The following is a 22360-nucleotide window of genomic DNA, read 5'->3' on the forward strand; positions in this document are numbered from 1 at the left end:
TTACGAGTTCCAGAGTAACTTAGTTAAGGATCTTAAATCTGAACAAAACGAACCATACACGAGGGATAAGTTAGTTGTGAAAAACAGCAAACTAAATTAAAAGACATGGTAGCAGAAAGGCTCTGGGAAACATTCAAAAAATTAATCCAATTTTAAACAAATACTTAATCCCTTAATAAAAACCCAATAGGAAAAGTGATCTGGGCATGATACAAGAGAAGTTACAGTCAATATTAAAGGGACCAACTGATAAAAGTTCCCAAAAAGGGTAGCAAGCCTGAAGATTGGAAGGACTTTTAGAATTCAATAAAAGATAACTAAAACATTGATACGGAAAAAGAAAAGGGAATGAGAGTAAAACCAAGAAACAAAAACACATTGTTAAAAACTTTACTGATATGTACAATGAAAGAGATTTGCAAACATAAAGAGGCAGAGGTAGGAAGAATGATATAATCAGGAATAAAGAAATGGTAGAGACAGTCAAAAAATACTTTGCATCTGTTTTCATGTTAGAAGACACAAAAATGTTCCATAATTAATGAGAAACTGGAGGTCTTGAAAGAATAAAGAGCTTATGAAATCAGAGAAGGAATAGTACTGGAGAAATTACTGCAACTAAAAGCTGATAAATCTCCTGGACCTAATGGTCCTGTATCTGAAAAAAGGTAGCTGAAGAGACAGGGATAGTACTGCTTCACTTTTCAGAACATTTGCTACGGATTTAAAAGTAGCACACATAACACTGCCACTCAAACAGACAGTAAGGAGACAGACATGAAGTTGAGACTACAGATTAGTTAGCCTGACATCAGTAATGGGGAAAATGCTAAGAATCAGTATTAGAATTGTGGTAATACAGACCTTAGAAAAATCAGAATATAATAATGGAGGGTCGACATGGATATTGGGAAGGGAAATTTAGTTTGACAAACTTGTTACAAATTTACTTGTAATTATCATTATATGCCAGGGCAAATTGTTTGAATCAGAATGTTTCTATTTTCAAAAAAAAAATGCCACAGAAGAAATTACTATACAAAATGAGAGCTCATAGAATTGGGTTAAGTACACATGGGGTATTGGTAAATAGAAAGCAAAAATTATGAAAAACTTGGTCACTTTCAGATTGGTAGGCTGCAACTACTAGGATATGATAAGAATCAATACTTGGAACTCAAATGTTTATATCAATGACATTAGTGAAGGGATAGAAAGCTATGCTTTCAAATTTTTCTGACAACACAAATAAATGGGAAAGTAAGACACGATGATGATACAAGAAATGCAAAGGAATACAGATTTGTTAAGAGATTGGGCAATAACATTGTAAATGCAATAGAATGTGGCAGAGTTATTTTTTGATAGGTTATGAAATGTTGATATCTAAACAGCTTTGGTGCTACTGTACATGAATCAATCACAGTGTATTAATATGCTGATGAGGTCATAAAATTTTTAAACAGGGCAGTAAAAGGCTTTTTTCACACTGGTCATCAAACATCAATCTATTCAAATCCCACTTGGCCCATAGCCTTGTATGCTATCTTGTTTTAAACTACTCATTTAACTTGCTTAAAGCACGTGGAGGGCTTCTGTTTTTATTGCCCTTTCAGGCCGTGAATTCTACGTACCCACCATTTTCAGTGAGAGAACTTAAGCTCAGATCCCATCTAAACCTCCTGCTCCGTACCTAAGCTCCTGGTTACTGACCCAACTACTAGGAGGAAAAAAAATTCATGTTGGTATAATTAGGTGTAGCAAACAGTGAATACAAGAGCTAAGATGTCTTACAGCAATTTTACGGGAACTTGATAACACTAATGTGTTGAGTTTCCCCCATTATTAAGGTTGGGCTGTTTGTGGAATCTCCTTCAGCAGCTGGTTTAGTTGTAGATTGCAGAAATTCACCAAAAATCCTTAGTCAGGACCTTCCAAACCCATGACCAATACCATGTAGAAGAACACAGGCAGCAGATACAAGAAACACCACCAGCTGCAAGTTAACCTCGAAGTCACTCATTATCCTGATTTGGAAATATTTTGCTGTTCCTTTAATGTCACTGGGTCAAAATCTGAGAATTTCCTCCTCAACAGCACTGTGGGTCTACGTACAGCAAAAGAACTGAAGCAATTTAAAAAAGCAGCTTACCATTACTTTCTCAAGTGCAATCAGGGATGAGCAATAAATACGTGCCCAGTCAGCATGGAGCACATTTCATGAATGAATTTCTTAAAAATCTGACCAAACTTCCTTTAGTATTTTCCAATATGGATAACAAGCATAGCCCATTTGGTTATAGATAGATCCCAATACTAATTTAGGATTCCACCCCGCACCTCCCTCCACACTGAGTGAAAATACTTAGAATGAACAAACTTGCCTTTATCCAGTGGATCTGCCAGGTGTCAATATTTTACGTTTCTGCAGTATTGTTATGCAGGTAAATGCAACAGTCAATTGATTAAGAGCAAAGCAGTCAAGAACAGCAAACAAGATAAAATGTTCACAATTTGTCTCTATTGCTGATAAGGCAGGGACATGCACGAGGAGAACTCGCTACTTAGTTGAAATAATATGACAAGATGTTTTAAATCCATCTAAGCAAGCAGACCAGGCCTCTATATTTAAAAAAAATTCTTCATGGGACACGGGCATTTATTACCCAAACCCGAATGGATCAGAGACCAGTTAAAACCAAACACAGTGTGGTAGGTCTGGTGTCACATGTAGGGTAGGCCAGGCAAATTTCTTTCCCTAAAGGACATTTAAAAAACTACCCAGCTGGTTGATTACACAATGACACGGCTAGAGCTTAATTCAGATTCTTATCAAATTCAAATTTCACTACCATGGTGGAATTTGAACCTGTCACCAGAATATTAATCTGGGATTCTGGATTGCTAATTCAGTGACATTACCACAATGCCACCACCTTCCTGACACTGAACTAGTACAAGTCAGCTATATCCAAGCATTTTAACTGCACTACAATTTTGCATATCTTACTGATTCAATATGTGGACTCTTTATTTTCATATATTATAAATTAATTGACTGAATTGATTCAGAACATTGATATTTCATTGAATTGTGGCACTGTGATTTTGCTCTGCTTTGGATAATAACCCAATTACTTTACATTTCCAACTCCTGAGGTCCATAACAATAAATAATTATACTTATGCTTTATAAACTAGATTTGCTGCAACATTACCTTTGGGAATTCTGAAGTCTGCTGAAATGTTTAGTTGTTAATCTTGGTTTTCCCTTTAGGTCGCCATGCAATACTTCCCTAGAGTGGCAAGAAGAATATGAGTGGGTGCAAAGCTGGATGGCAACAGGGAGGGAGGGGGCACTGTGGCAAATACAAGTTGTTGTGGCTGTTTTATTGATTTAATTTAAATAACAATTACAACTGCTTGCAATTTCTCTGCACCAGCTTAGAGTCACGCTCTTAATGGAAGAAGTGCATTTACCAGTAGAATTTAGAAATTAATATTTCTGTTGGCAAGAGATTCATGGTCATTTTCTCCAATAAATCATCAGTAAGGTTTTTTAAAATAAATTCCCATCTAATTGAAAATTACTAAACAAAACATCCACATGGTTTACAACACTCACTATTGCAAAAATGTTAAACTTTTTCAGTGCCTTCCCTAAAAATAGACTTCAGTCTCTATTGACACCAGTGTCAATTTGATTTTCCACCTAGGTTGAAACTGGCTTTGTGGATCAGTCAGGCATATTAAAACTTATTCTTTCTTCCATTGAAGTCAATCAATTCACAAGAGTTCTGCATCAGAAGACAAATCAAAAATTTCTCCCCATATTTAAAAGATGACTTGGGGGCGGAGTGTGCTGTGAAGTTTCATTGAAGTGGTCTTGTTAACCTCATACTCAGAATATTGTAAATAGCATTGTAAGAAATACATGTATACCCTGAACTTAATCCTGTTATGTCTATAGAGAATTATGAAAAAAATATTTTCTTAACAGGTATGCTGTTACATTGTGATAGTAATTTTGTTGACATATTGTTACTACAATCCTCCACTTTGAATAAATTGGAGAAAAAAACTGTAGTTCATAATAGAACAGGAAATTCTGAATTAATTCATTCAAAATAGTACAATTGGCCACAAAATATGTATATAAAATTCAATGACAACTTAAAACCGTTTCCTATTGGTTCATCAAATTTCAAACACGTGCTATGGAAGAACCTGTAGCTATGTATCTTGTACTTAAGATGGTGCCATAAGTGGTGACTTATAAACTTTTCACTGTACATATTTGAGTACGTGACAGTAAAGCTAATTCAATTCAATTCTGTAACGTACAACACGACTTATGCAATTTAAATAAATAACAATTCAGCACAAAGCAGTTTTAATGATTCCAGCTAATATAATTAATGGATAAATCAGATCCCAAACTGAAATCTGAAAGCTGCTTTGAAAGATTTTTTATTCCGTGAGGTGGTCTTTCACCGAAACAGAAGCATAGACATAGCAGATTTTGTTCCAACAATTAAAAACAGAAGTCTATTCTGCAACAAAAAAAAGACTATTTACATAAAATTCAATTTCAAAGATTCAGAAACACGTGATAAAGGTACAATCCCACCTATTCCCAATGCCATCACTTCACAGAACTCCAATATTCTCAAAGTTCCCTTTCGATCATGTCTATAGATTCGATAGAACTGTTTCTTCCAATTTCCAGTCATGAGTGTTTGATAGCCTTTTCTTTGTCTATTCACACTAGTGAGCTTAAATGTTCTCAGTTTCAAATAACTCGTTCAGGGTTTAACCAAACACTTCTGATCTGGAACTTTTGAACTAAAGCCCTTGTATTGAGGTAACCTGTTAGATCGATTGTTTGTTTGTTTTACATTCATTTAGGCATAAAGTAAATCCCAATGGGAATTCAGGAGAAAACTTTCAGCCCAGAGATGGGTTAGAACAAAGAACAGATGACTGCAAGTAATTGAGACAACTAGGAAAGATGAATTTAAAGGAAAACTAAATAAACACATAAGAATCAAACAAAAGGACATGTTGGTATGGCTAAAAGCACGGGGAGGAAGCTATCACAGTTCTGTTGGCTGAATAACTTGCTGCCCTGTAACAGAGGACAGCAGTAACACAAGTCATTGCATGACTTAAATAGATCAATATATTCCATTTTTAAGAAGTAGGTCCAGTATCATTTGATACAAATTCCAGCTTTGCTGTTGAGAAAGCAATCACTCTGCTGTTGGCAAACTTCCGGACTACAATTTCAGTACTTCCTTAAAAGCCTCAGATTCTTTATGATGACATCATACATTTAACATTTAAAGTTATCCTTTCACTCATCAACTCCAGTGACAGCTTTGAACAAGTTACTAGTCCATACAAGTGATATGATTTCTCTGAATGACGGGTGTACTGAAGATTTATTGGTCCAAAATGTTAACACTAATTTTTTGTTTCACAGATAACACAGCATCTAAGATGGCGCCGGCAAGGCAGGTAGTGTTCGGGCTCTTCAAAGCATCGGCATGGTTTTCATCTACCTTTCTTATAGTTATAGTTATAGAGATGCACAGCACGGAAACAGATCCTTCAATCCAACTCGTCCATGCCGACCAGATATCCCAGATAAATTCAGTTCCATTTACCAGCATTTGGCCCATATTCCTATAAGCACTTCCTAGTCATATACCCATCCAGATGCCTTTTAAATGTTGTAAATGTACCAGCCTCCACCACTTCCTTTGGCAGCTCATTCCATACACGCACCACCCTCTGCATGAACATGTTGCCCCTTAGGTTCCTTTTAAATCTTTCTCCTCTCACCTTAAACCTACGCCCTCCAGTTTTGGACTCCCCGACTTTGGAGAAAGGACCCTGACTATTCACCCTAGCCATGCCCCTCATGATTTTATAAACCTCTTTAAAGGTCATCCCTCAGACTGACACTCCAGGGAAAACAGTCCCAGCCTATTCAGCCTCTCCCTATAGCTCAAACCCTCCAACACTGACAACATCCTTGTAATTTTTTTCTGAAATATTTCAAGTTTCACAACATCTTTTCTATAGCAGGGAGACCAGAATTGAACGCAGTATTCTATAAGTGGCCTAATAAATGTCCTGTACAGCCACAACATGACCTCCCAACTCCTATACTCAATGCACTGACCAATAAAGCCAAGCATACCAAATGCCTTCTTCATTACCTGGTCTACTTGCAACTCCAGTTTCTTCTTCAGCTTAGAGGCTGGAGCAGAACAGCAGGACTCTTGGCAGTGGTAGCAGCAGGCCCAGAGCCTGGATGCTTGGCAGTGGCAGTGCCCTGAGTGGGGTCTCCTGGCAGTAGGAGGCCTGGAGCCTGGATTTTTGGTGGTAGTGGTGCCCAGAGCCAGGACTCCCGGCAGCAGTGGTGCCTAGAGCCTGGACGCTTGGCAGTGGCAGTCCCCAGAGCAGGGACTCCTGGCGGCAGTAGGCCCGGAGGCTGGACTCTTAGTTGTGGTCGGCGGCAGAGCCGGGGTCTCCTGGGGCATCGGCGTCATCATCGCTGTTCGTGGAGCAGGACTCCCTGAGGACTATAACACCTTGCGGAGACCTTGCTGAAGCCCTAAAGCTGTGTTTAAGACCCCAATTTCAACAGAAGATGAACTCTTATTTAAGCAATTTCTTTATATCCTTATTGTAGCGACAAAACAGTTTTCACTGTATCTTCAAGATATGTGACAATAAATAAATCATCCATTCAGATACTGTTAGACTAAAAGAATATTTCAATCTTCACCATTCACAGTGTTTTGTTCTTATTTGTAAATTTGTATTAGTATCACCAAGATAGGAACACTTACAACTCTGCCTCAAAGTAACAGCAAAAAACATACCAAGGACACATAGGAAAATCTAAACATATTCAATCCAGGCAACTCTAACCCACAAAAAGCCACAACAATTGTATAAACATGAACTTTCACTGACTTAATTTCATAAATTAAGTGATAAGATTAAAAATGCCCAAAATGCATTAAACGTCTCCACCATAATAATAGTGTATATTAAGACCTCAATGTAACATCGTAACAACTTTCACTAATAGTTGCAGACCACAGATAATGGTCCCTTGGTTCTACTCAGTAGAACCACCTGTCTATATTATTAACTTTTAATGTAGATATCCAGCCTCTTTTTAATTAGATAGTTTTAATTACAAAAATCTAACCTAAGCTATGATATTTAAGTCCTATTGCTGACCATTTAACCTGATCTGCTCTTTTAATGTCCCGGCTTAGCATATTCCAACAGCAATCTGAGGTTAATTGACAAGGGAAGTTTTGGTGGATTGACATCTGCTTGCAAATTCCTGGGATCCGTGCTTGAAAAAAAAGGCTATGTTATCAAGGTCAGGAAAGAAAAGCACAGTGATCTCCTTTTATCAAGATTCTTCTTTTACTACCATTACGAACACAATTTTTTCTTGAAATTTCAAGAATGTTACAGAAAACTGACTGCATCATGGGCATAAAATTTCAAACTATAAATCCTTACACAGTAGGAATTCTGCTGGGTTGCAAACCAAAAATTCCTGACAGTGGCTCTTTAAACATTTCAAAGACTATCAATAACGTGTGCACCAGTAAATGCAGAATCAAAAGAGATGGAAGATTCCAGGGAAGGGGGATATTATTTACAAGGTAAAAGTGGAGAATCTTGGTCTGCATTCCTTGGGGCAAAGAGGATCGAGGGGAGATTTGATAAAGGTGGACAAGATTATAAACAGATTAAGTACGTGGACAAAGAAAATCAGTTTCCATTAGCTTAGCTATGATATAAAAACTAGAAGACACAGGCTTAAGGTTTTGGACAAGAGATGCAGGTGAACATGACAATGAAATCTTTTATGCAGCACATGGTAATGACCTGGAACATGCTATGAGGGTGGTGGAAGCAGATAATTAAATGATTTCAAAAGAAGTTGGATGGGCTCAAGGAAAATAAACCTGCCAACCAAAAAGATACAGCAGAGGATTGGAACGGATTGGACTGCTTTATAAAAAGTGTGAAGGTGGTTCAAGATATATTGTTATTGCTCTTTGCAAACTTGAGTTGAGTTTGAAAGTCAAGAACATATTTTCAAGTTTGATTTGCATTTCTATATTCTGTGTTAAAAAAGGGGTGACATGGTTTTAGTTTCATTTAAATTTATTCTGAGAGCAGTGCAGGCATCTGTAGTTGTTGATATACACAGTTTTAATGAGGTTTATAGCCTCACAGTAAAGCATGAAGCAAAGGATTCCATGCATTAGGAAAAAAAAAGAAAAGGAAAAAAAAAGTTGGTGTGTAGAGATAGGTGTCCAGTATCATACAAAGACTGCATTATCCAGAAGGTCAGCAGTGTGCAGATTAAGTCTGAATAAAAATACTGCTAATTTAGCTGTCCTCAAAACTCAAGGGCTGGAGAAGAAGTCCCGAGTGGCTTAGAAGAAAGTGTTGCCATTATTAAGTGGGAAACCTACTTTGAAAGAGGCAGCTGATGCATGGCAACACCACTAGTTGGAGGTTTTTCTCCAAGCTAAGCACCATTCCAACTCAGAACCATATTGCTTATTATTAGACATTAGTTTTAAATAGCAAAGTTCTAACTAATTATAATCATACATCCCAGAACCTTCTTCCAGCAGTACTAGGAGTGTACCTACACTACACAAACTTCAGCAGTTCAAGAAAACAGCTCATCACCACTTCTCAAAGGCAATTAAGGACAGACAATAGATACTGTCAACACGCACACACAGACAATTATTCTCCTATTACACATAAATTGAAATCAGGTAAGCATCTTCACAAATGCATTGCAACATCAATAAGCAATAATTTAATACATTGGAATATTAATATGTAATCACAGAATTCATATAGGGATCTGACTTTAGGAGAATCTCAATTTATTTTTTCTTACCGCTTTGGTGAAGTAAACAAACTCCACTTAGCTCTTCCACAGACAGCACACCGAGACCAGAAATCTGACCACAACCACCTGCTCTCTATACTACAGCAGGTCTGGCAGTATCTGTGAAGAAAAAAAATCAGAGTTACTGTTTTGGGTCCGGTTACCCTTCCTCACAACTGTTCTGAGGAAGGGTCACCAGACCAGAAACGTTAACTCTGATTTTTTATTCACAGATGCTGCCGGGCTTGCTGAACTTTTCCAGCAACTCCTGATTTTGTTCCTGATTTACAGCATCCACAGTTCTTTTGGTTTTTATTGTTCTCTATACCAACTTTGTTTCAGAACAAATCTTATGCCTTTAGACACTCTTAATCTCAAGAGCTCAGAGAGATAACCATTCTTTCAATTGTCCACACTTAGTCAGTACACGCTCAATATTTCTACATTCCTAAACACAGCACTGAATCAGCCTCACTGAAAAGGCAGTATTTGCAAAGATTTTCCCTTCGAAGGTGTGAAAATAAATAAGTCCCCTGGGCCAGACGGGATTTATCCTAGGATTCTCTGGGAAGCTAGAGAGGAGATTGCAGAGCCTTTGGCTTTGATCTTTATGTCGTCATTGTCTACAGGAATAGTGCCAGAAGACTGGAGACTAGCAAATGTTGTCCCCTTGTTCAAGAAGGGGAGTAGAGACAACCCCGGTAATTATAGACCAGTGAGCCTTACTTCAGTTGTGGGTAAAGTGTTGGAAAGGATTATAAGAGATAGGATTTATAATCATCTAGAAAGGAATAATTTGATTAGGGATAGTTAACACGGTTTCGTGAAGGGTAGGTCGTGCCTCACAAACCTTATTGAGTTCTTTGAGAAGGTGACCAAACAGGTGGATGAGGGTAAAGCGGTTGATGTGGTGTATATGGATTTCAGTAAAGCGTTTGATAAGGTTCCCCATGGTAGGCTATTGCAGAAAATACGGAGGCATGGGATTGAGGGTGATTTAGCGGTTTGAATCAGAAATTGGCTAGCTGTAAGAAGACAGAGGGTGGTGGTTGATGGGAAATGTTCGTCCTGGAGTTCAGTTACTAGTGGTGTACCTCAAGGATCTGTTTTGGGGCCACTGCTGTTTGTCATTTTTATAAATGACCTGGATGAGGGCGTAGAAGGATGGGTTAGTAAATTTGCGGATGACACCAAAGTCGGTGGAGTTGTGGATAGTGCGGAAGGATGTTGCAGGTTACAGAGGGGCATAGATAAGCTGCAGAGCTGGGCTGAGAGGTGACAAATGGAGTTTAATGTGGCAACGTGTGAGGTGATTCACTTTGGAAGGAGTAACAGGAATACAGAGTACTGGGCTAATGGTAAGATTCTTGGTAGTGTGGATGAGCAGAGAGATCTCGGTGTCCATGTGCATAGATGACTGAAAGTTGCCACCCAGGTTGATAGGGTTGTTAAGAAGGTGTACGGTGTGTTAGGTTTTATTGGTAGAGGGATTGAGTTTCGGAGCCATGAGGTCATGTTGCAGCTGTACAAAACTCTGGTGCGGCCGCACTTGGAGTATTGCGTACAGTTCTGGTCACCGCATTATAGGAAGGATGTGGAAGCATTGGAAAGGGTGCAGAGGAGATTTACCAGAATGTTGCCTGGTATGGAGGGAAGGTCTTATGAGGAAAGGCTGAGGGACTTGAGGCTGTTTTCGTTAGAGAGAAGAAGGTTAAGAGGTGACTTAATAGAGACATACAAGACGATCAGAGGATTAGATAGGGTGGACAGTGGGAGTCTTTTTCCTCGCATGGTGATGGCTAGCACGAGGGGACATAGCTTTAACTTGAGGGGTGATAGATATAGGACAGATGTCAGAGGTAGGTTCTTTTCTCAGAGAGTAGCAAGGGCGTGGAATGCCATGCCTGCAAATGTAAGGGCATTTAAATGATCATTGGATAAACATATGGATGATAATGGAATAGTTTAGGTTAGATGGGCTTCAGATTAGTTTCACAGGTCGGCGCAACATCAAGGGCCGAAGGGCCTGTATTGCGCTGTAATGTTCTATGTTCTAATCATAAGATCAAAGTATAGAGTGCACTGACGAGTCGATGTTCAGTTTTGTTATCAACTTCTCTGATAATGAAATAATCCATGCCAAACACAGGAGAACTTGGATAAGATTCAAACTTGGCTAAAAGTATGTGTGTCATGCAAGTGATGAGGAATGATAATCCTCAACATGAGAGCCACCTCCTAATTTTATATAAACAATATGTTCCATGTAAATCAATTTCAAATGCACAAATCAAAGTATATAAGCAGCAAAAGCGTGGATGCTGAAAATCTTAAAAAAAGACAGAAAATGCCAGGAATATTCAGCAGGTCGAGAAGCATCCACACAAAGAGAGAAACAAAATTAACAATTCAGTTTGGTGATTCTTCCAAGAACATGTATTAAAAATACATATCCCTGTTTAAGACTTAACTGATTGAGTGAATTGTGGTACTGAATGTAAATGACACCTCCTCCTCCTTTGAGAAAATCTCAAATATCTTGTATTGATGCTGATATATGAATTTGCTTGCAAAAATTAACCATTAGTGCAGTGACACTGTACAATGATTTTCAAATTTTCATACTGTTAAACAGACACTTTTGAAGAGGAAGGAAGGAAGGAAAAAATTTAATTGTTCCATGATTAAATTTTCCCATAAACTGAATTCAAAATATAGCATATATAATGGGGAACACTGAACAATGAGCTCATAATTTTCCCACAGGAAAGGAGAAAACTCTGAGGTTGTGAAAATCATTTTAATATTCTGAAAAATTCAATCATTCAAGTAACACAAAATTTGCATCAAAAATTGATTTTGTTAATGTGGAATGTTTCTTTTTATCAACAAAAATTACCAAGAAGACATAAACCATTTAGGCCAATCAGTCAATGCCAGCGTTTAACCTCTATACAAGGAAATATTTCTAATCCCATTTGTCCAAATATATCTTTTATCCCTTCAATCCTTGTTCCTTCATTCACCCAGTGAAACCAATCTTAGATGGTGACCTATTTCCCACCTCAACCACTAGCCCTGGAAGTGACTTCCACAGCTTCACAAGTTTGACGACAGTTCCCCTGTCTTTTGGTCTAAATCTCTTACAGTTGATCATGTATCTTTGACACATCTTGATACTTCAATTATGGTTTGTTTCTCACTCCCTGCATCCCTTATTTCATAAAATTAAAATTATTGCATTGCCCCTAAAGTTGAAACATTCTATCAAAAAAAAGACAGATTTTTAAATCTTTCTTCATATTTGAATTCTATGCCAGCAAAACAAGATCTTGAGGAATTTGTACCTTTCGGTACCGTGAAACACCATATTACATTGTAAAGTTTTATGAGCCCATCATCTTTAGGCTATAATATTACGTGTCAAGATTGGCAATTTATCTGAATTCTGGATTTTAATAGTGTAACAAGCGGAGGTGTTAAACACAGCCTAGACAGTCAATGCATATACCTTTTCAGACAGAGTTCTATTTCTCTTATGTATCACAAAACTAACTCCATTTATTACTTGTTCCCATTTTATACACAGACTCAATCATGTTCTCACCCAATTATCCCATCATTAAGACACAACTATCTCCTGTCCCCTAGTTCCATTTGATCTCAGACATATAAAAGCTAAATACTGCAGATGTTGGAAATCTGAAATAAACACAACGTGCTGGCAAAACTCAGTAGGTCTGGCAGCATTTGTGGAGAGAAACAGAGTTAAGGTTGAGTCCAACCTTAAGAGTCAATCTTGACCAGAACTGGTCTCAGGCATCCCTAGGAATCCTACTGGATGATATTGAGATTTGACCTTCAAGTCACAGAATCATAGATGTGTGTTACAGCACACTGCTTCTGCACCAGGTCTTCAAATGAACATTGGTACTAGGTGACAATCTCCTGCTTTTTATCCTTCTATATTATTTCTATCCAAATGACTGTTCAGTGCCATCTTTAATGTCGCAGTTGAATCTGCCTAGACCATACTTCCAGGTACATTCCTTACCATAACTACTCACGGTGTGAGAAGTTTTATTTTAAAACACATTACACCTGCATTTTCACAAATCACTTTAAGTCTATGTCCGCTCATTCTTGTTCCCTTTACAAGTAAGAACATTTCTCCTTATGCACTTTATCCAGCTTGCCTTTTCTCCAAAAAGAACAGTCCCAACTTCTTCAATCTATATTCATAACTGAAGACTCTGGGAGACCCGTTGATGTTGGCCACTAGGCTTCTGCCAATTTCTCTTTGTATCTCTCATTTGCTTTTTCACCTCCGCTCTGAACCTTCTGTTTTGCTTTTGGTTATCAACTGTATTATCTACCTGTTATAAGCACAATTTTTGTTCTTCATATTAATTTGTCATCCTTGGTCATCCTGAGAGCTCTGGATTTATTTGCCTTACTTTTCCCATTTGAGAGAATATTCCACAAATGGACCCAAACCATCTCCTCTTTGGAGGTAGCCCATTGTTCAGTTTCGTTCTTGCCCCATTTATGTCAGCTATCCACTAATTGATTTTTCTTACACTGGACTGATGTATATTATTCGCCACCATCATCCTGAACCTTACAATACAATGTTCATTATCTCCTAGATGCTCCCCCCACCGACACTTGATCCACTTTCCCAGCTCACTTCCAAGAAGCAGGTCTAACAGTGCATCCTTTCTGTTGGGACTGGAAAAATACTGCTGTATGAAACAATCCAGAGTGCGATCTAGGAACATTTGCTCCTTACACTACCAGTATCACAATCTACGTTTGGGTAATTACAGTCCCCCATTATAGTCACGCAACAATGTTGGAACCTCCCCGCAATATCCTTGCAGATTTATTCTTCTACATCCACTCCAAGTAGCTGAACTATTGATTACACCTAGCAATGCAACTGTGGCTTTTTTGTTGCTTAGCCCTAGCTAAACTGATTCAGGTTTTGAATTCTTCACGTCATCCTCCTTCTACAGCTCTGGAATGCCTTCCTTAATCGATACTGCCACCCCATCACCTTGCTTTCCCTTCCCTTTCTACCTTTTTATGAACACCCAGGACCTAGAAATATTTAGCCACGTCTTTGTTATCGTTCTGTAAATCTATATGACCAAGTCACTCTGCTCTTCCATGGTAATCAGCCTACTTCTATTTAAATGGTAAATACTGCTGTTAATTGATTTGCCAAAATACATTAGTTTCCATCTCCAGCTGCTACATTCCAAGTCACTTTTAATCAATTTTCTCCTCTTACTGACATTCTTTGCAATTCTGTTACGTTTAATTCTTTAGAAGACCGATCTCTAATGTTGCTGGCATTAGCACACTTTGAAACAACTCCCACCCCCGCACCCAGGTCTGCATTAATGCTTTGACGGTGTGCCATTTTGTGTAGGGTTGGCACAAGTCAGGCAACTGAAGGCAGACAGGGTTCATGTCTGACTCTGCATCTGCCTCCAGTGGCGTTTAGGGTGGAGGGATGGACTATGGCTAGTCTAACTCCTGAAGCAATTGCTCACAAGCAGGACTGCTGTTTTCTGTACCAAGGGGCTGCTTTCAACACCTCTTGCTTCCCATTTTGGTTTGGCCTCCAGGAGCCATTGGAACCCACAATCCGGAGGTGCGATGCATATAAAGGCCGAGTCTCAAAGCAGGCTGAGCACAGCGGCTCAGTGTTTGGCACTGCTGCCTTAAAGCACCAGGGATCCGGGTTCAATTCCAGCCTCAAGTGTCTGTGTGGAGTGTGCACATTCTCCCCATGTCTGCGTGGGTTTCCTCCATATAGTCTGGTTTCCTCCCACAGTCCAAAGATGTGCAGGTTAGGTGGATGTGCCATACTAAATTGCCCATAGTGTCCAGGGATGTACAGGGTAGGTGGATTAGCCATGGGAAATGCAGGGATACGGGGATAGGGTGAAGGGGTGGGGGTCTCAGTGCGATGCTCTTCGGAGAGTCGGTGTGGGACTTGTTGGGCCAAATAAAGATGATTTAGATTGATCCACGCCATCAAGATTGTCATTAGGAAAGATGAAGATATGGTAGATATAATTTTGGTGAAGATTGTGTCCATTGAAATCGGGTTGCTTGAGAGTTGCTGTTGGAATAGAATTTGTAGTTAAATCCTCAAAGTCAAGGAGCTGAAATTCTCTGTGAGGAAGTTTAAATCTTTGGTGAATTTTATGGCTGAAATTAGTGCCACATATGTTTAACGGGGTGCCTAGAACTCAGAGATCCAGCTTTGTTGCAACTGCTATTTAACGTCATTTACAGATTATATTAATTACAATTTATCTGATGATTAATGTTTAAACTCTTGGTTATGGTTTTTTTATAACTTTCACTTTAACAATAAAATCTTATTCAACGGTTTTCTCACTGGGGTTGTTAAATAAATTTAGTTATTTATTTGCTAATCTCTACAAGGATTATAACAATATGCACAGCAAATATAATTCAACTGTTTCTCGGACCACTATCAAGGATCCCAAAAGCAGCAGCCTAACAACAGCATATCAAGTAGTTCCACAAAAACCACATTTGATAGTTGTTGTCACAAAAGCAGATGGATGGAATGAGGATGGAATGAAATTCCATCCTCATTCTACCCTTTTACTCCAAAAGAAAAACTTGTCCTCTGTAAAATGGATAAAGGAAGTTCCAAATATATCACACAATAACTAACTAAAGTATAAAAGCCATTACATCAGAGCTTCAACAAGTTTGTTGGCTACAATAAACAATGTTTAGAATTATGAGAAGTGGGGAATTGCATTAGGAGAATTGCTCATGGACAAGCACAATTGATTGAACCGCCTCACCTCCATCTTCTTATAACTATTCTGCAAAACTATTGCAAAGAAAAAGGGAAATTGTAGCTTTAAACAACAAAATGAGTTATGACAGGTTCTATGGTGACATGGGAAAAGCAATGAGATGCCATTAAGAACCCCAGATATATTCCTAACCTGTTGCTACATTAAAAGTACTTTTACAGTGAAGCTCAATAAATCCACTGACAGATTGATTAACACATTCTTTTCCCTTTAAAAAATGGACTAAAATCAGGATTCCTACAAAGAGGGAACTACTTTTGAAATTGTATTTCGTTGAGAAAAACTATGTAGCCTCAATGAAAGCACACTATAATTACAAACAGATATTTACGAAATAGGTCTGAAAACATAATTTCACAACTGTTGATAAGCCAACTCAACACAAACCAAAAGCAGAAAACCTACTCTACTGTCTAAATATATTGCTTCTACATTACAACATGACTATACTTCAAAAGTATTTAATCCCAGGGTCATGAAAAGCATGATATGAATGCATTTTTTTTAATGTAAAAGAACTGACTTGATGATCATGTGTCACTGAAAATTAAAAATCTGTATCTGAAATAAATGAATGTTAGTTCTTTAAATACAATCCAGATGCTCTAAATTAGTTACCAACATTCAGGTTCAGTATCTCAAATCCTCTGTTCTCAGTACTGAGGCTGTGCCAGATTTCGAATATTACCATATTTTGGGTCAGGTGACTGAGGTTGTTCAAGTCTACTCAGGTTCCTGATTTGGGTCACTTGGAGCATGGGATAGAGTGGTGAGCAAAGCAACAAAACAAGTAGCTAGTCTGGGACTATGCCAATGCAGAGCCTAAATGAAATAGCAGCTTATTTTTTATTATTTTACTCAATCAGAATTGTTGTGTGGAAGATTTTAAAACAGAAGAATTTTCCATAGGTCAAAGCTGCACCAAAACCAATGGTGCCTTGCATCAAGAAAGAAAAATTGCACTGATAACGAAAACAACACAATAAAGGAACTGTTCCTTGATAACACACCAAAGGTCTTCCAACAGCTTCCTCCAAACCCATGACCTCTACCACATAGAAGAACAAGAGCAGCAGATGCATTGGAACACCAGCATCTGCAAGTTCTCCTCCAAGCCACTTACCATCCTGGCTTGGAAATATATCATTGCACCTTCTTGTAACTATTCTGCAAATTTATTGCAAAGAAAAGGGAAACTGTAGCTTTAATTAACAAAATGAGTTATGACAGGTTCTATGGTGACATGGGAAAAGCAATGAGATGTCATTAAGAACACCAGATATATTCCTAATCTGTTGCTACATTAAAAGTACTTTACAGTGGGTCAAAATCCTGCACCTCCCTTCCTAACAGTTGGTGTTCCCTATAAGGTCTGCAGCAGTCCAAGGTGGTCGTTTACCATCCCTTTCTCAAGGACAATTAGGGACAGGCACTTAGTTAGCATCAGGCACATTGGCTTGGACATCCACATCCCATGAATGAATAATCAAAGAAAGGAAGAGCATCTAATTCCTTTTCAAGAAAAAATATTGGTGTTTACTCATTGAGATTGGAGAAAAAAGGTGCACTGTATTTGCATTTTAAAAAGCTGGGATATGCTGAAATGAATACTCTTAATTTGCAAAGTGTGAGAACTCCAATCTCTAGTTTCTCATAATAAACACAATAACCTGCTTCTTAACTTTCTAACCAAACTTCAGCTACCTTTTAATTCTTTTGAAAGCAAGAATTAATTGTTCATTTCCATTGTATAATCTATTGAATGTATTATTTCCAGTTTACCCAAACGAGCATACACAGACACTGACTCAAACCACCTCAATAGTCACCACTTATTAAGTTAGAGTACTACATGTGAAGTGTTTTTAAGAGATCTGTCATTTGATAATACTAAATAGATTTCATCAAATAACTTATAATGCAGTTTGGACTGCTTAATGGTTTAAAGCAAGCATATATTGACAAATAAATACTGCAAGATCACTCAACAAGGTGTCCCTACAATCAGATGTAGAATAACAATTTAAAATAAAAGGACCAAAAAATGGTTTAAATAGTTATTAACTCATTACATTGAGTTTTAAAGAAATAGTACGGCTTTTTTGAAGCAAATGCAAATGTACTATGCAACAAGGAGAATGAACTATCGTTTTAATACTGCCACCCAGGGCAAAACTAGAATTGCAGTATTTGTTTTCCTGCTCATGTTTACACTGTCTACACATTAGTAACAATCATAGTGTTGCAAAAGGAAACATAAAATTCAGTTTGATTATTTTTTTCTCCAGGCCATAATGTAAAGCAATGGTCTATAAAACAGTCACAATTTATCAAGGTACAAATGAAAATATAAACAGGAACTCTCAAGTAAACAATTCTCAACACCTGTGAATATTCTCACATGTTTAATGCCATTCAACACAAGTACTCTCTTTCAGATAAAGGAGAAGGGAAAACATTTCAGGGAAATGCTACATCAAAAACATGCTTTTGATTCGTGTAATCAGAATAACATACTTGTGGTATTTTCAGTTTGGCACATCTGTATTATTCACAGTTTGGCCAAAACAAGGAGAAAATTATTTAATACTTCCACAATTTGGGATTTTTTGTTCTGTTCTAGTCAGAAAATAAATGTTGGAAATCCTACCTCAAATCTTCCAGTAAATCACATTCCCCCTGATGCTTTGCCTGAAGTTTAGTCATTTGCTCAGCATGGATGTTTTTCAGTTCTTGAGTAACTTTCACCTTTGATAAAGAAGAAATATACCATTGGCTGAAAAAATAATGAATGTGTACAGATAAAATGATTTCTAACCAAACCCACCAGTTTACTCAAGAGAACACGCGAAGTAAGTACAAAAAAGTCGGAGATAATAAGGTGTAGAGCTGGATGAACACAGCAGGCCAAGCAGCTTCTGAAGATTTCGGAAGAAGGGTCTAGGCACGAAACGTCAGCTTTCCTGCTCCTCTGATGCTGCTTGGCCTGCTGTGTTCATCCAGCTCTACACCTTGTTATCTCAGATTCTCCAGCATCTGCAGTTCCTACTAACAAAAAAGTCGGAATGTTTTTACAGTCTTGCGCCAATTTGAGTTAATTTCTCCAGAAACAGCACAAACTCTACGTCTGAGACAGCATACATTGTCACAAATCGTGTAAATAGCGCGAAACATTTCATGTAGAGAATTTAAAGCAGCAACAATTGTCAATTTTAATCAATTTCAGACAATTCGTGAAATTACAGTCAAAAATGTCGCTAATTAAAAGATATTCATTCTACCCACTTCCCATAAAGCGTCATTCCTTGAAATGTCGACTCCGATTTCAAGCAATTAAAAGAACCAAAATCGTGTACATTTTGGTTTCTACTTCGACGTTTACATGATGAAGCGCACTAAAGAGAAACACATTTTCACAGAAAAATAAGCCACTGAGCCTCCAGAGAAAAAAAAACAATAACATCTCTCCCACCTTTCACATGTAAATATCTTAACAATCCCACTGATTCCGAACGCAATCACACTACAGCATATTTGCCATTCCGGCACAAACACCACAGAAAACAAAATCATGTTCACGAAAAGGATCTATAAATATCTGCCCACAGTAACCCAAAGATAAACATATTGGCACGTCATTGAATTCAAGGCATAAACGAGAAGGGGGGAGGAAGAAATTCCTTTTTAAAGCTGAACACTGGGAACATTGTATTTCCACCATCCCCCCCGCCCCCGACCCTCCTTCGAATACGACATTTCAGCACACACACACAGTCAGCGAATAAAGATGTCGTTTTTGGAACTCACCTTTCTCGGAGGAGGCTGCATGTCGATGAACTGACAGGAATCATAAATCCGACGTTGGGAGGATGGAAACGAAAAAGAAAACCGACAAGGAGATAAATAGAAAGCTGCCTTGCCACCCGCCGATGTAGAGAAGGAATGAGTAGTTAAAGAGAAGAGAGAAACAAAAAAAAAGCAAACTCCGGTACGATCGGGGTCTGCTCTTTTTCTGAGAGACGGGGGTGGGGGGGGTGGCGGCGGTGAGAGAAAGACACAGATCTGTGTCTTTGCTGAGAGTCACTGGGACACCGCCATTATATCTACCTCCGTTACACAACCAACACTCCAGTGAACAGATTCAATGTGTGAGAGACAGGAAAAAAATACCGGAGAAGGCAAGGAGGAGGTCGGGGAGGGGGGGTAGGCAAGGAGGCGGTGGAACATTAACCACCAAACACACACACACCGCTTCAGGGATCCGCCACTCAATAGCGACTTACAGCGGCGGCTGTCGGAACCGAAGCGGCAAGAACAAGAAGGAGGGGAGGAGGAAGAAGAAAATGTCTTCGTGTCATTGGCGTCGAGAGCTCGAGCGGGGCCCGGTCAGTGACGCTAGGTCTCGGCCGTCGCCAGGGGCAACCCCTGCGAGGGGACAAAAGAAAGCAATCGAGCTGGGTCTTATCGATGGCTCAGCTCCATTGGATCGATCGGTTAGACGCTCACAATCACGCAGAGGCTGCTCTGATGAGCGAGGCCTGTTGAGGTACAGCCGGTGAATTACTGCCTCAATGTGATACAGAATAGGTGTGTAAACAAGAATGTACTTGCACAGCCCTTTTCATCATCAGCAAACATCTCAAAGCACGTGACAGAGTCGTCAGTGTCTGTTGGAGGAAACAGGGCAGTCAGTTTACACACAGTAAACTCCCACAGTTAGAGAGGTAATAATGATAAGGTAATTATTTTTAAAATAATGTTGATTGAGAAATAAGTATTACTCAGGACTCTGCTTTAAAGTTTCTGCTGTTAAAAATAGTGCAGTGAGATATTTTACATTCATCCCCAACAGATTAAAACAGTGGGGTTAGTTAGGTTTCTCATCTCATCCCAAAGACAATGCCTCTGACAGGCAGTCTGCAAGTCTTCAATCCCTTGATTGAAGAATGTCTACGAAGGTTTGACAGTTTCAGCTGGGGTCTTTGTGACTGAACTGGCTGATTGTTGACCCACAGGTCTTTGAACATATTAGGCAGGAGGTCGCATGAGATAGTAGCTCCCAAACCACAAGATTTACTTCCCTTTGTGTTCCGAATCTGGGGCAACCCTGCCTCATCATTAAGATGTTTGAACTCAAAACTTGGTGCCATTTGGCGGACAAGTCACAATTTTGAACAGTTTGTAGTAAGCTTCTGTCTGATAATTGTGAATGATGTCAAACTTCAAGGACAGTTTCAGAGTCCTCCCCTGGAACGCCAGACATTGATGAAGGCGATGCTTTTCCAGCCATTGAACGTAGTGTCCAGAGATAGTAGGAACTGCAGATGCTGGAGAATCTGAGACAACAAGGTGCAGAGCTGGATGAACAATGCAGGCCAGGCAGCATCAGAGGAGCAGGAAGGCTGATGTTTCGGGCCGAGACCCTTCTTCAGAAATGGGGGAGGGGAAGGGGTTTCTGAAATAAGTAGGGAGAGAGGGGGAGGCGGATAGAAGATGGATAGAGGAGAAGATAGGTGGAGAGGAGATAGACAGGTCAAAGAGGCGGGGATGGAGCCAGTAAAGGTGAGTGTAGCTGGGGAGGGAGGGAGGAGATAGGTCAGTCCAGGGAGGACGATCAGGTCGAGGGGGCGGGATGAGGTTAGTAGGTAGGAGATGGGGGTGGGGCTTGAGGTGGGAGGAGGGAATAGGTGGGAGGAAGGACAGGTTAGGGAGGCGGGGACGAGCTGGGCTGGTTTTGGGATGCGGTAGGGGGAGGGGAGATTTTGAAGCTTGTGAAGTCCACATTGATACCATTGGACTGCAGCGTTCCCAAGCGGAATATGAGTTGCTGTTCCTGCAACTTTCGGGTAGCATCGTTGTGGCACTGCAGAAGACCCAGGATGGACATGTTGTCTGAAGAAGTGGGAGGGGGGAGTTGAAATGGTTCGCGACTGGGAGGTGCAGTTGTTTAGTGTGAACCGAGCGTAGGTGTTCTGCAAAGCGGTCCCCAAGCCTCCGCTTGGTTTCCCCGATGCAGAGGAGGCCACAACAGGAACAGCGGATGCAGTATACCACATTAGCAGATGTGCAGGTGAACATCTGCTTGATATGGAAAGTCTTCTTGGGGCCTGGGATGGGGGTGAGGGAGGAGGTGTGGGGGCAGGTGTAGCACTTCCTGCGGTTGCAGGGAAAAGTGCCGGGTGTGGTGGGGCTGGAGAGGAGTGTGGAGCGGACAAGGGAGTCACGGAGAGAGTGGTCCCTTCGGAAAGCAGATAAGGGTGGGGAGGGAAAAATGTCTTTAGTGGTGGGGTCGGATTGCAGATGGCAGAAGTGTCGGTGGATGATGCGTTGGATCCGGAGTTTGGTGGGGTGGTACGTGAGGACGAGGGGGATTCTGTTTTGGTTGTTATTGCGGGGAGGGGGTGTGAGGGATGAGTTGCGGGAAATGCGGGAGACACGGTCGAGGGCACTGAGGGGGGGGAAGTTGCGGTCCTTGAAAAACGAGGACATCTGCGATGTACGGGAGTGGAATGCCTCATCCTGGGAG

The 22360-nt window shown here is 39.7% G+C and overlaps 1 protein-coding gene across 7 annotated transcripts in view; it reads right to left on the bottom strand.

Annotated features, from left to right (window-relative positions):
• Positions 1 to 20137, bottom strand: part of LOC109913291 (F-BAR and double SH3 domains protein 2) — a 249340-nt gene extending 229203 nt beyond the window's left edge. For 4 of the 7 annotated variants that reach the window (XM_048597833.1, XM_048597832.1, XM_048597831.1 and 1 more), the window contains exons 1-3: positions 19642 to 20137; positions 18485 to 18582; positions 3219 to 3296 (exon numbers count right to left, since the gene is read on the bottom strand). In XM_048597833.1, the coding sequence (XP_048453790.1) occupies positions 3219 to 3296; positions 18485 to 18582; positions 19642 to 19662 (197 nt within the window). In that variant the 5' untranslated portion in view covers positions 19663 to 20137. The remainder of the gene's footprint in view (positions 1 to 3218; positions 3297 to 18484; positions 18583 to 19641) is intronic. The other 3 variants (XM_048597836.1, XM_048597835.1, XM_048597834.1) reach the window with 1 other exon arrangement.
• Between the last annotated feature and the right edge of the window lie 2223 nt (positions 20138 to 22360).

The sequence above is a fragment of the Rhincodon typus genome, chromosome 6 (assembly GCF_021869965.1).
Source record: "Rhincodon typus isolate 14 chromosome 6, sRhiTyp1.1, whole genome shotgun sequence".
Taxonomy (NCBI): Eukaryota; Metazoa; Chordata; class Chondrichthyes; order Orectolobiformes; family Rhincodontidae; genus Rhincodon; species Rhincodon typus.